The following is a 14556-nucleotide window of genomic DNA, read 5'->3' as shown; positions in this document are numbered from 1 at the left end:
GAGAGGAGAGGGGGAGGAGAGGGGAGAGGGGGGAGGGGAGAGGAGAGGAAACGTGAGGGGAGAGGGGAGAGGGGGGAGAGGAGAGGGGAGAGGGGAGAGGTGAGAGGAGGGGGAGGAGAGGAGGGGAGGTGAGGAGGGGAGAGGAAACGTGAGGGGAGAGGGGAGGGGAGAAGAGATGGGAGAGGAGAGGGAAGAGGGAGAGGCGAGAGGAAGGGGAGGAGAGAGGAGAGGGGGAGGAGGGGAGAGGAGAGGAAACGTGAGGGGAGAGGGGAGAGGTGAGAGGAGGGGGAGGAGAGGAGGGGAGGTGAGGAGGGGAGAGGAAACGTGAGGGGAGAGGGGAGGGGAGAAGAGATGGGAGAGGAGAGGGAAGAGGGAGAGGCGAGAGGAAGGGGAGGAGAGAGGAGAGGGGGAGGGGAGGAGAGGAGATGGGAGGGGAGGGGTGGGCAGGGAAGAGGAGAGGGCAGATGTGTGATCAGGCTCCAGGGACACTGGTTTCACTTGATTCTCTCTCAGGTGGCCCTCCCCCCCAGCATGGCTGTGTCGAGGGGGTTTCCTTCCCTTGCGCGATGGGCAGCTGCATCGACAGGAACAGAGTGTGTGACTTCCACAGAGACTGCCCCCTAGAGGATGACGAGGGCACTGTCTGCGGTGAGTCACAAAATTTTACAAAATCATCTTTTAATAGAATCACTTCTGTAAACCCGCCTGTTATTAAAATCACATTGTCAGTAAAAACTACTTCGGTACGGTGCCCCCCTGACCCTGTGAATGTCCCTCCTCCTTTTGTGTTCCACTCTCACTCTGTGAATGCCCCTCCTCCTCCTCCTCTTCCTCCCTTCGTGTTCCACTCTCGCTCTGTGAATGCCCCTCCTCCTCCTCCTCTTCCTCCCTTCGTGTTCCACTCTCGCTCTGTGAATGCCCCTCCTCCTCCTCCTCTTCCTCCCTTCGTGTTCCACTCTCGCTCTGTGAATGCCCCTCCTCCTCCTCCTCCTCCTCCCTTCGTGTTCCACTCTCGCTCTGTGAATGCCCCTCCTCCTCCTCCTCCTCCTCCTCTTCCTCCCTTCGTGTTCCACTCTCGCTCTGTGAATGCCCCTCCTCCTCCTCCTCTTCCTCCCTTCGTGTTCCACTCTCGCTCTGTGAATGCCCCTCCTCCTCCTCCTCCTCCTCCTCCTCCTCTTCCTCCCTTCGTGTTCCACTCTCGCTCTGTGCTGGTTCGGGAGCATGCTGTTTTTCTTCTGCTTGTGACAGGAGTTGTTAGTAAAACATCTGCACCACACATGTGTCCACTCGGCTGGGAATAAAAAATAAAACATTACTGCAAATGACTTTTCATGCAGTTGCTATCCCTCGCTGAATGGCTGTTTGCCACACTTAGATTTTTGAATTTGGATAACCACTGATCCATGAAACCCTTCCCAGGGTCGCAGGATATACACACACTATGTACCATTAGGTTCTCACGTGAGTCCCAGCAGAAATAGTTTGTTGCTCACCAGAATTAGGGGTCATCATCCAAGCTCCACCTCGTCTGTATGGCTGGTTATTACAATTTAACAGATCACCCGCATTCTCTATTTATTTCATTATCCTACCACCATATTCCCAGCCTGGGGATTCAAAAGCAAAAACCTAAACTCTTTGTCACTGTATTAGTGTTGTTGAGCATGTTAGCTTGAAAGCACAACAGTATTTAACTGAAGGGAAAATAATATTATTTGAAGTATTATGCTGAAGTAAATGTATTGTTTTTAAACTCCTCTCTCTGTCGTGTCGGGATGTATGCTAGTGACAGCCTTGTATTAACTGTGTGTTTATAACCCCCCTGTAGAGTCTCTGCCCCTCGGCTCACACTGCTCTTTCGAGTCTGGTCTGTGTGGCTGGTCACTTTCCAGTGACCCCTCCCCCTCTACCTCCCCCTCCTGGTCACTGGTCAGCTCTCATGACCTTTCCACCAGTCCAGACGTCCTGGGATCCACTCTGCAGACCACAGGAGGTAAACGACAGCTTGTTAACATTTTATGAACACATTAAACTACAGTACACTGTACAGCCCCTCAATTTCATGAACACATTACACTACAGTACACTGTACAGCCCCTCAATTTCATGAACACATTACACTACAGTACACTGTACAGCCCCTCAATTTCATGAACACATTACACTACAGTACACTGTACAGCCCCTCAATTTCATGAACACATTACACTACAGTACACTGTACAGCCCCTCAATTTCATGAACACATTACACTACAGTACACTGTACAGCCCCTCAATTTCACGAACACATTACACTACAGTACACTGTACAGCCCCTCAATTTCATGAACACATTACACTACAGTACACTGTACAGCCCCTCAATTTCACGAACACATTACACTACAGTACACTGTACAGCCCCTCAATTTCATGAACACATTACACTACAGTACACTGTACAGCCCCTCAATTTCATGAACACATTACACTACAGTACACTGTACAGCCCCTCAATTTCATGAACACATTACACTACAGTACACTGTACAGCCCCTCAATTTCATGAACACATTACACTACAGTACACTGTACAGCCCCTCAATTTCATGAACACATTATACTACAGTACACTGTACAGCCCCTCAATTTCATGAACACATTACACTACAGTACACTGTACAGCCCCTCAATTTCATGAACACATTACACTACAGTACACTGTACAGCCCCTCAATTTCATGAACACATTACACTACAGTACACTGTACAGCCCCTCAATTTCATGAACACATTACACTACAGTACACTGTACAGCCCCTCAATTTCATGAACACATTACACTACAGTACACTGTACAGCCCCTCAATTTCATGAACACATTACACTACAGTACACTGTACAGCCCCTCAATTTCATGAACACATTACACTACAGTACACTGTACAGCCCCTCAATTTCATGAACACATTACACTACAGTACACTGTACAGCCCCTCAATTTCATGAACACATTACACTACAGTACACTGTACAGCCCCTCAATTTCATGAACACATTACACTACAGTACACTGTACAGCCCCTCAATTTCATGAACACATTACACTACAGTACACTGTACAGCCCCTCAATTTCACGAACACATTATACTACAGTACACTGTACAGCCCCTCAATTCATTCCTGTTTAGTACCCTGCTGCGTGAGTTCTGCATCACTCTCGTACTTCCCTCCCTCTCCCCAGGTCACTTCCTGTTCCTGCAGGTGCGCAGTGATGTCACAGCGGGCAGTGCAGTTGCCCAGAGCCACACCCTCCCGCCCACCGTCACCAGCGGGGAGTGCCAGGTGAGACAGACAGACAGAGACTGAGCTAGACACTGAGAGAATGAAAGAGTGGCAAGTAAGCCAATTTGAATTAAATTGAATTGAGAGAGAGAGAGAGAGAGAGAGAGAGAGAGAGAGAGAGACTCACAGACAGAACAAGGCACAGTAGCATAGATAATTATATAGAGGAGACTGACAGAAGTATAAGTACACAAATATACACCCCTCTTTCTCCACTTCACTCCCTCTCTCCCTCTGTCACTCCACTCCCTCTCTCCCCCCTCTCCCTCCCTCTCTCCATCTCTCCCTCTCTCTCCCCCCCCTCTCCCTCCCTCTCTCCCCCTCTCCCTCCCCTCTCTCCCCCCTCTCCCTCTCTCTCTCCCCCACTCTCTCTCTCCAGGTGCAGTTCTCGCTCTATGTCTTCGGTGTGTATAATGGGACAGTGTCTCTGTCAGTCCAGGAGGACAGCTCTCTGGGGGTGTCTCCACTGGTGTGGGAGCGGGCTGGCAGCTGGAAGGACAGCTGGCTGGAGCTGACCCTGCAGATCCCTGACATCCTGCACAGGTAAGAGCACACCTGAGCACAGCTACTGTGTGCATCTCCCCACTGAACACTGTATCAGTGAGAGGGGTGTTTTATTCAGGCAGGAGGTTGCAGTTCCTCTCACACTGTGTCAGTGAGAGGGGTGTTTTATTCAGGCAGGAGGTTGCAGTTCCTCTCACACTGTGTCAGTGAGAGGGGTGTTTTATTCAGGCAGGAGGTTGCAGTTCCTCTCACACTGTGTCAGTGAGAGGGGTGTTTTATTCAGGCAGGAGGTTGCAGTTCCTCTCACACTGTGTCAGTGAGAGGGGTGTTTTATTCAGGCAGGAGGTTGCAGTTCCTCTCACACTGTGTCAGTGAGAGGGGTGTTTTATTCAGGCAGGAGGTTGCAGTTCCTCTCACACTGTATCAGTGAGAGGGGTGTTTTATTCAGGCAGGAGGTTACAGTTCCTCTCACACTGTGTCAGTGAGAGGGGTGTTTTATTCAGGTGGGAGGTTGGAGTTCCTTTCAGTTCTCGCCTGCCTGTCTTCCTCCAGGTTCCACCTGACTCTGAGGGCGGTTTGGGGCCCGGGTTCAAGAGCTGACCTGTCTGTGGACGGCATCACGCTGGGGGCTTCCTGCTTCGACACAGGTACCCCCAAATCATCCTCACCCCTAACCTTAAACCTTACCCCCAACCCCAAATCATCCTCAAATCAACACCTAACCCGAACCTCAACCCTGATCTCTAAATCAGCACCAAATAACCCTTAATAACCCCCAAATCACCCTAAGATCAAACCTAAATCATTTCAAATGCACCCCTGAATCACCCCTATCTTTTCACATTATCCTATCCAAGTCAGAGAGAGACTGCAGCACGCTGGTGTCGTGGGCAGGGCAGTTATACTGCAGCACGCTGGTATCGTGGGCAGGGCAGGGCAGTTATACTGCAGCACGCTGGTATCCTGGGCAGGGCAGGGCAGGGCAGTTATACTGCAGGCCGCACTCAATCCTCAGTCACAGCTGAAACCTGCTGCATGAGAAATTCGCTTCTTATTTACATTCTTCCGACCCTCTTGAGTGAATACAATCCGTTGTGAAGAGTAACTGAGTGTCATTGGGAAGAAGCCTTGATCTCCCGCGGTGCTGCAGTGCTGGAAGCGGATGTGAGAGCAGGCTGGATGAAGAGTGGTCGTCCTGAGTGTGCACTAGAACAGCACAGCAGGGCGGTGAAGCAGCTCCCCATTGTTAAAGATATTAATATCGCTGTGTTCAAGAACCCATTGAGATCTGCATACCAGATGACCTCATTACCCTCTCCCTTATTTCCTCTTTTCCTCTGTCTCAATCTCCATTTTCTCTCCCTCTCTTCCTCTCTGTTCCCCTCCTGTCCACCTCTCCCTTTCTCCCTCCCCCTGTCTCCCTCCCCCTGTCCTTCCCCTCTCTCCCCCTCTCTCTGTCCCAATGACCTACCTTCCTCCCCCTCTCTCTGTCCCAATGACCTACCTTCCTTCCCCTCTCTCCCCCTCTCTCTGTCTCAATGACCTACCATCCTCCCCCTCTCTCCCCCTCTCTCTGTCCCAATGACCTACCTTCCTCCCCCTCTCTCTCCCCTCTCCCCCTCCCCTTCTCAGATAAGAGCCCCTTGTTCCCAAGACACAAGTTGCAGCTGGACAGTGTGAGTGACCTCGGCTTCTTCAACCCCCTGCCAGAGCCCTCCTCCTCCGGTGAGCTGCACACAGCACACAGACACACTGCACACTGCACACAGACACACTGCACACTGCACACAGACACACAGCACACAGCACACAGACACACTGCACACTGCACACAGACACACTGCACACTGCACACAGACACACTGCACACTGCAGACAGGCACACTGCAGACAGGCACACTGCACACAGACACACTGCACACTGCACACAGGCACACTGCACACAGGCACACTGCACACAGGCACACTGCACACAGGCACAGACGCACTGCACACTGCACACAGACAAACTTCACTTCATTGTTTGGTATGCTTGTTTGATTTAAAAATGTTTATATAAATGTTTACAATTTTATATAAATATACAATCCTCCTTTCTCTGTGTGTGTCTGCATCTGTCTCTGTCTGTGTGTGTGTCTGCGTCTGTCTCTGTGTCTCTGTTTGTGTCTGCATCTGTCTCTCTGTCTCTGTGTGTGTCTGCACCTGTCTCTGTGTCTCTGTTTGTGTCTGCATCTGTCTCTCTGTCTCTGTGTGTGTCTGCACCTGTCTCTGTGTCTCTGTTTGTGTCTGCATCTGTCTCTCTGTCTCTGTGTGTGTCTGCACCTGTCTCTGTGTCTCTGTTTGTGTCTGCATCTGTCTCTCTGTCTCTGTGTGTGTCTGCACCTGTCTCTGTGTCTCTGTTTGTGTCTGCATCTGTCTCTCTGTCTCTGTGTGTGTCTGCACCTGTCTCTGTGTCTCTGTTTGTGTCTGCATCTGTCTCTCTGTCTCTGTGTGTGTCTGCACCTGTCTCTGTGTCTCTGTTTGTGTCTGCATCTGTCTCTCTGTCTCTGTGTGTGTCTGCACCTGTCTCTGTGTCTCTGTTTGTGTCTGCATCTGTCTCTCTCTGTCTCTGTGTGTGTCTGTGTCTGTGTCTCTGTTGTATCTGTGTGTGTCTGCGTCTCTGCGTCTCTGTCTCTCTTTGTCTCTGCGTCTGTGCGTCTCTGTCTGTGTGTCCCCATGTCTCCCTGCAGAGGTGTCTACGTGGTGGTTCACCTCATGCGGGGCCAGTGGCCCCCGGGGCCCCACGCAGGCGCAATGTGACAGCGCGTACCGGAACACCAACGTGAACGTGAGCGTGGGCAGGGGCGTGGGCAGGGGCGTGGGCACGGAGGTGCCTCTGCGGGGGGTGCAGATGTGGAGAGTGCCCGCCTCCAACCGCTACATGTGAGTACCATCGCGCCACCCAGCACATCTCCACTGCATATTTCTATCATCAAGAAACCTTCTTCTGCCAGCTTGAGAGAATATTTCTCTGCACTTTGTTCAATGGAGAATGAAATGCATCTCTGATTAAATCTCGCTCTCTCCCTCTTGTATTCACTTTGATTGTATATCTCTCCCCCCTCTCTCTTTCCCTCGCTCTCCTCTCTCTCAGGATCTCTGCGTACGGCGCTGCGGGAGGGAAGGGAGCGAAGAATCACAACAAGCGCTCCCACGGAGTCTTCATCTCCGCCATCTTCCCTCTGGAGAAAGATGAGGTCCTCTACATACTGGTGGGACAGCAGGGCGAGGACGCCTGCCCAGGGGTGAGAGAGGGAGGGGGGAGGGGGGAGGAGGGGGAGGGGGAGAGGGGAGAGGGGAGGAGGAGGGAGGGGGAGAGGGAGAGGGAGAGGGAGAGGGAGAGGGAGAGGGGAGAGGGGAGAGGGGAGAGGGGAGAGGGGAGAGAGGAGGGGGGAGGAGGGGGAGAGGGGAGAGGGGAGGAGGGGGGAGGAGTCATGTTTGTTTGAATGTTTTTCACTGAGATTTTGAGGCGCCACTGCCTCCCTCCTGTAAGGAGCCTCCACTGGTGTGATTTGCTCTCATTGCCCCCCCCCCCCCCCCCCCTCTGTCTCAGAGGAACCCCCTGACTCAGCAGATCTGCCTGGGGGAGTCCTCAGTGATTGAAGACGGGTTCAGTGGGCGTGGCGGCGTGCTGGAGTGGGCGGGAGGTGGCGGCGGAGGGGGCGGAGCCACGTACATCTTCAGGGTAAGCCACACCCACCGGGCAGGCTCAGTCTGAGCAGTGGACAAAACTGACTGAGTCAGTATCTCAGCTGAGCCTGTGTCTTATCAGTCAATATCTCAGCTGAGCCTGTGTCTTATCAGTCAATATCTCAGCTGAGCCTGTGTCTTATCAGTCAATATCTCAGCTGAGCCTGTGTCTTATCAGTCAGTAGCTCAGCTGAGCCTGTGTGTTTCATCAGTCAGTATCACTGAGCCTGTGTGTTTCATCAGTCAGTATCACTGATCCTGTGTGTTTTATCAGTCAGTATCACTGAGCCTGTGTGTTTCATCAGTCAGTATCACTGAGCCTGTGTGTTTCATCAGTCAGTATCACTGAGCCTGTGTGTTTCATCAGTCAGTATCACTGAGCCTGTGTGTTTCATCAGTCAGTATCACTGAGCCTGTGTGTTTCATCAGTCAGTATCACTGAGCCTGTGTGTTTCATCAGTCAGTATCACTGAGCCTGTGTGTTTCATCAGTCAGTATCACTGAGCCTGTGTGTTTCATCAGTCACTATCACTGAGCCTGTGTGTTTCATCAGTCAGTATCACTGAGCCTGTGTGTTTCATCAGTCAGTATCACTGAGCCTGTGTGTTTCATCAGTCAGTATCACTGAGCCTGTGTGTTTCATCAGTCAGTATCACTGAGCCTGTGTGTTTCATCAGTCAGTATCACTGAGCCTGTGTGTTTCATCAGTCAGTATCACTGAGCCTGTGTGTTTTATTAGTTAGTATCACTGAGCCTGTGTGTTTTATCAGTCAGTATCACTGAGCCTGTGTGTTTCATCAGTCAGTATCACTGAGCCTGTGTGTTTCATCAGTCAGTATCACTGAGCCTGTGTGTTTCATCAGTCAGTATCACTGAGCCTGTGTGTTTCATCAGTCAGTATCACTGAGCCTGTGTGTTTCATCAGTCAGTATCACTGAGCCTGTGTGTTTCATCAGTCAGTATCACTGAGCCTGTGTGTTTCATCAGTCAGTATCACTGAGCCTGTGTGTTTCATCAGTCAGTATCACTGAGCCTGTGTGTTTCATCAGTCAGTATCACTGAGCCTGTGTGTTTCATCAGTCAGTATCACTGAGCCTGTGTGTTTCATCAGTCAGTATCACTGAGCCTGTGTGTTTCATCAGTCAGTATCACTGAGCCTGTGTGTTTTATTAGTCAGTATCACTGAGCCTGTGTGTTCTGCTGTTTGTGTTCCCCCTGCAGAAGGAGAACGGCTCTCTGGTTCCCCTGCTGATCGCTGCCGGCGGGGGGGGGAAGGCGTACCTCGAGGACCCTGAGAGAGGTCTGGATGACATCCCCCTGGAGCAGTACGAGAACAGCACAGCCGTGCCCGGGGTCAACGGGCTGACCGGGGTGGCAGGTGAGGGTCTGTTTCTGTGATCACAGCGCGCTGCTACAGCGAGCCTCTCTAAACCCGGCCCTGCTCTCTGCTCTGCAGGTGGAGGGGGCGGCTGGAGTGACATCACCAGATACATCTGGGGGGGGAAGTCTCTCCTGCAGGGGGCGGAGGGGGGGTCGTCCTGCCCCCAGGCCCTGTCCAAGCTTGCCTGGGCCACCTTCGGGGGCTTCGGGGGGGGAGGAGGGGCCTGTACTGCGGGAGGAGGAGGCGGAGGCTACAGAGGTAAATCACTGTCCTCTCTACCACAAAACTGTGGGATCATCGTGATAAATGAGCAGATTTAACAGGTTCAGAAACAAGGCGTGTATGCCACCATACTATTCCTATAGGTAATAATTATCACTGAAGGTCTGGCTATGGGTTGGGGGTCACATTTATACATGGATGAATGTTAAAGTTTCCTTGAGAATGTGTTGGATCCTGTTTCCTGAATTGCAGGCGGGGACGCGGCGGAGACTGATGACATCACAGCGGACGGGCAGGCCGGGATCTCCTTCGTGAACCCCATCGGAGAGATCTTTCTGCAGCCGCTGGCAGGTGAGGAGACTGGGGGAGCAGGTACCGGGCAGTGCTGGGCACCCTGAGCTGATTCCTATTCACCCCAACACTGAACATTCACTTCAGATGTCTGGCTGTCAGTGTGGATGCATATGAAGGGATTCCAACCCCTAACCCAACCCTAACCAGACCCCTAACCCCAACCCATATCATAGCTCTAGCTCTAACCCAAGTCCGAGCCCCAGCCCTAAGCCTAACCCAACTTAATTCTCCAAGCATAAAGCAAAATTATTTTCCTTTAATGACTGACCAGCTTCTGAGAAGAAAAACACAAGTCAACCATCACATGTCCCATAGTGTGTCTGCACAGTACTAATACACCCTGTCCCTCCCCCAGCAATGGAGAGCCACGGCGAGGCTGAGATCAAGGTGCAGCTGAACTGCAGTCACTGTGAGTCCGAGACCTGCAAACAAGACGAGGAGACCAAACTCATCACCTGTCTGTGTGACAACGGAGAGGAGCTGGCCAGCAACAACGTCACCTGCACAGGTGAGCAGAGCGAGCTATACCTGTACAGAGCAGAGCAGAACAAGCTATACCTGTACAGAGTAGAGCGAGCTATACCTGTACAGAGCAGAGCAGAGCGAGCTATACCTGTACAGAGCAGAGCAGAGCGAGCTATTCCTGTACAGAGCAGAGCGAGCTATACCTGTACAGAGCAGAGCAGAGCGAGCTATTCCTGTACAGAGCAGAGCGAGCTATACCTGTACAGAGCAGAGCAGAGCGAGCTATTCCTGTACAGAGCAGAGCAGAGCGAGCTATACCTGAGCAGAGCAGTGCAGAGTGAGCTATACCTGAGCAGAGCAGTGCAGAGTGAGCTATACCTGTACAGAGCAGAGCAGAGCGAGCTATTCCTGTACAGAGCAGAGCAGAGCGAGCTATACCTGTACAGAGCAGAGCACAGCGAGCTATACCTGAGCAGAGCAGTGCAGAGTGAGCTATACCTGTACAGAGCAGAGCAGAGCGAGCTATTCCTGTACAGAGCAGAGCACAGCGAGCTATACCTGAGCAGAGCAGTGCAGAGTGAGCTATACCTGTACAGGTGAGAGACTAGAACAGATATAACCTCACCTCTACAGGAGCATTGAATCCACCCATTAGATTCTTTTAGTTGGGCTTGGTTTCTTTTAGTTTTTCCTTGGTTTCTTGGAGTGTTTTACTCGTTTTGTTTGCAGTGTGTATGGAAGGTGTTGTTGAGTGCTAGCCCTCCTCTCCTCTCCCCAGCTCCGCGAGGCCCTGCTCCAGAGGGACACCTCTCCTTGCCTCTGATCCTGGCGGTGGTGGTATCGACGGTCGTGACTGGCGCCGTGCTGGCCTGCGCCAGCCTCACTCTGAGTAAGAGACTTTCCCAGCTGTGTGTGCGCTCGGCTCCGCTGGGGACCTCCTTCCACCGGCTCTGAGGTGATGAAGAGCCTGCTGTAAACTGCAGGGAAAGTGCAGTGCACTGGGGTAGTTAGACTGCAGTCCACCGCTCTCTATGGGCCGCTAAACACAACTTGCCCCACACGTAAAGCTTGGGGCAAGTCCATTTCAAAACAGACAATTAGCCCCACCCCTGTGTTAGTCATCTTGAGTGGTCCGGCCCAGACTTCTTAGGAGTCATGCATGCTTCTAAAAGCTGAATTTCAAAAATGTGATGGTTGTACAGCAATCATTTAACCCCCAACCCTAACCCTCCCCAGCCCTACCCCTAACCCTAACTACATCCAAACTCAAACCCATAACCCTAGCCAGCTGAAACTGTGCTTTTGTAGAGATATTTTCCATGTACTAATTCTCAGTTGCCACGGTTGCAGAGGGGGTTGCAAAGTCCTTGTGATTGGTAAGAGGGGTACAGCGATGAGCCCACGTTCGAATGGGCATTTCAAATTGGGTAGAATATGGGAGTTAAATTGATAAACAAAACACATTTCTCCATGTTTTGTGAATGGATAATTAAACTATAATCCAATGCTGCGAGTGTACCTGGTGATCATACAAGAACACAACAGCTGAGTGACCCTTTGCAGTGCAGTCTAAATGTACCCCGCTTCTGCTAAGCCAGCTGCACGTTCTCTGCAGTTTGACCGAACCTGCTGTTTCATTGTGTACACAGTATTTGACGTGCTTCTCTGCTATACGAGCCAGCTGTCTGACTGAAGGCTCTTCTGTAAAGGGAAGCTGGGGGCCTTGTTGGGGATTGATACAGACGGGAGCTGGGGTTGGGGTTTCTAAGAGTAGTGTGCTGCTTAACCTTAGATGAAGTAATGTAATCGTATCTACCTATGCTATTATATTAAGATGCGTGAAAGCTGGTATTGCAACGATAGTGCATTAGAAACAGCTGCCTAGAGAGCAGCACTGTTATCAGAAGTCCTTTCATTTTGTCATGTTGCCCGCGTTATATATCACAGATCATATATATCATATTCTCACACTCTATCCAGGCTCAATGACGGCATGTAATCAGAATATCCAGAGCTGCAGCGTACTGACGTGCAACTTTCCATGCAAAATGTACAATATTCTTCCTGCTAGTGGATATGAAATGGGGATAGGCAGTGTCTGTGCCATGCATTCACATTCTTCCACATTGTGCTTTTCAAGAACTACAGTGCAGCTTCTGAATTTGAAATTGTGAAGCAAAATGTACGTCACTCAATATGAAATAAGATGGAATAATTCAGCAGCGTCTGAAAACAAATGGTTCGAAACGTTCTTCCGTTTCATGTTTATTTGGTATTATTAGGACGTCTAAAACCTTATTTTAAACAATGCTGCAAACTGGAAGGGAATGGGTCGTCGTTTTGTTGGCTTTTGAAAATTCACATTTGTAGAAAGTGGTGCTGTGTAACTTGATTGAGTTCAAAAAACGCCTTTCCAATTACAACGGAAGCAAAAGGACAGATCTGTTGGGAATAGGTGTGGGAGGCAGTCCCATTAATAATAATAATGAGAAGCGAGTCCTATGGTAGTGCTTTGGGAGCCCCTGTGCACAGCATACACCTGCATTGTAGCTCTGTTCTCACTGGATACATGCTGGAGCCATTACTTGTTGCACTTAATAAAATAATGAAAACATCATGTGGTCAAAAATAATTTTGTACATTTTGAGTTTTGCCCCTTGGGCGTTGCAGAGGTCAAGCATAACCTCCTACTGCTGCAGGCAGCTTCCCCGTTTGCTCCCTGATTAAGTGGACCCTGTAGCTTAATGTAGTGCAAATCATTTCCAAATGGCTTTTTAATACGCTAGTGGACTTTCTGTTTTGTAATAAAGGTGTATGAATGCAGTTATGCAGGGATGACACAGGGATGTAAGTAAGGCAGTTTAAACCTGAAGCTGAATTAGTTACACCCTAGAAAGGGTTAGGTGTGTCTGGTTAGCTCACTTGAGTCAGCTGCACACAGCAGCTCACAGCACCGCTGATTCAGTGGCACCGCAGTTCAGTGCATTAGCACAGGGGCTGTGCTTCTTCATCCTGCTCCCTGGAGGTGGGACCCTCGCACAAGTGCACCACAGTAGATCTGCTGGCTCATTCGGCACCAGGTTTTTTGTTCTCACATTTACACTGCTGTCCTGTGCATTCACCACACTTTACAACACTTTCCTCTCTGGTTTCACCGTGCTTTCACTATGCTTTACTACACTTTGCAATGCTTCAGATATGGTGTACTTTTATAAGGGGTCGGAAGGGAGGAGGTAAGGAAGGAAGGCTGGTGTCACAGTGTCTCAAAGGAAGGAAGGCTGGTGTCACAGTGTCTCAAAGGAAGGAAGGCTGGTGTCACAGTGTCTCAAAGGAAGGAAGGCTGGTGTCACAGTGTCTCAAAGGAAGGAAGGCTGGTGTCACAGTATCTCTTCACCTGAGGTCTCCCCCATGCAGGCTGGTAGTCTGTGCCAGGGAGCCGGGAGCCCGAGGACACAGGGACGAGACTGACCAGCACACAGCGCCACCACCTGGCAGACTACCAACCTGCATCGGGGACACACGTGCGAGCGAGTGGAAGCGAGAGGGAGCGGGGCCACACTGGGTGAGTCTGCAGCAGAGGGTGAGAGGGTGGCTCTAGCAGTATTCAGTTTCACAAGAAAATACCAGATCATTGATCAGTGAAAATCTGTGGTTCAGGAAATAAATGAGATAAAAGAAGCTTTGAAAATGAACAGAATTTGTAATGCCTCTCTCCCCTCTCCCTGTCCCCTTCTTTCCCCATCCCCTCCTCTCCCCTCCCTGTCCCCTCTCCCTGTCCCCCCCTCTCCCCTCCTCTCCCTGCAGTTTATTATCGGAAGAAGCAGCAGCTGCAGGCGGTACGTGTGCGTCTGCAGAGTCCGGAGTACAAGCTCAGTAAGATCCGCACCTCCACCATCATGACGGACTACAACCCCAACTACTGCTTCGCAGGCAACGCGGCCTCGCTGAACGATCTCAAAGAGGTGCCACGCCAGAACATCACCCTGCTCAGGTACCTCCGTCTGGGGAGAACAATCTCTCCTCTGTCCTCTCCCCTACCTCTGCCTCCTCCCCCTCCCCCACCCTATCCCCTCTCCCCTGCCCCCTTCCCCCTCCCCTCCCCTCTCCTCTCCTCCGTCCTCTCCCCCCTCCCCTCCCCTCTCCTCTCCTTCATCCTCTCCGCCCTCCCCTCCACTCTCCTCTCTCCTCTTCCTGCTCAGGTGACTCACAGCTGGTCTGATCTGTGTGTCGTCCCCCCCCCTCTCTCTTCAGGGCTCTGGGTCACGGTGCTTTCGGGGAGGTCTATGAAGGCAGGATGCTGGGGACCTCAGGGGAGAGCAGCCCGCTGCCGGTGGCCATCAAGGTGAGAGACAGAGAGAGACAGAGCTGTGAATGGTAGAGATCACTGAGGAGCCCGGCAGCCGGTTCCTCCAGCACTAAGAGAGACAGAGCTGTGAATGGTAGAGATCACTGAGGAGCCCGGCAGCCGGTTCCTCCAGCACTAAGAGAGACAGAGCTGTGAATGGTAGAGATCACTGAGGAGCCCGGCAGGCTGTTCCTCCAGCACTAAGAGAGACAGAGCTGTGAATGGTAGA

General features: G+C 51.3%; 1 protein-coding gene across 1 annotated transcript in view; it reads left to right on the top strand.

Moving 5' to 3' along the window:
- The window catches only part of LOC117422561 (tyrosine-protein kinase receptor), a 38029-nt gene that overhangs the window by 18549 nt on the left and 4924 nt on the right, over positions 1 to 14556 (top strand). The window contains exons 6-21 of the mRNA XM_058992039.1: positions 514 to 648; positions 1829 to 1993; positions 3227 to 3327; positions 3707 to 3870; positions 4384 to 4478; positions 5464 to 5556; positions 6561 to 6753; positions 6965 to 7115; positions 7424 to 7555; positions 8782 to 8938; positions 9017 to 9199; positions 9416 to 9514; positions 9873 to 10025; positions 10761 to 10871; positions 13787 to 13973; positions 14234 to 14324. Coding sequence (XP_058848022.1) covers positions 514 to 648; positions 1829 to 1993; positions 3227 to 3327; positions 3707 to 3870; positions 4384 to 4478; positions 5464 to 5556; positions 6561 to 6753; positions 6965 to 7115; positions 7424 to 7555; positions 8782 to 8938; positions 9017 to 9199; positions 9416 to 9514; positions 9873 to 10025; positions 10761 to 10871; positions 13787 to 13973; positions 14234 to 14324 — 2210 coding nt within the window. The remainder of the gene's footprint in view (positions 1 to 513; positions 649 to 1828; positions 1994 to 3226; positions 3328 to 3706; positions 3871 to 4383; positions 4479 to 5463; positions 5557 to 6560; positions 6754 to 6964; positions 7116 to 7423; positions 7556 to 8781; positions 8939 to 9016; positions 9200 to 9415; positions 9515 to 9872; positions 10026 to 10760; positions 10872 to 13786; positions 13974 to 14233; positions 14325 to 14556) is intronic.

The sequence above is a fragment of the Acipenser ruthenus genome, chromosome 18 (assembly GCF_902713425.1).
Source record: "Acipenser ruthenus chromosome 18, fAciRut3.2 maternal haplotype, whole genome shotgun sequence".
Lineage (NCBI taxonomy): Eukaryota > Metazoa > Chordata > Actinopteri > Acipenseriformes > Acipenseridae > Acipenser > Acipenser ruthenus.
Note: the sequence above shows the minus strand (reverse complement) of the source record. Positions and strands in the feature narration are given on the sequence as shown.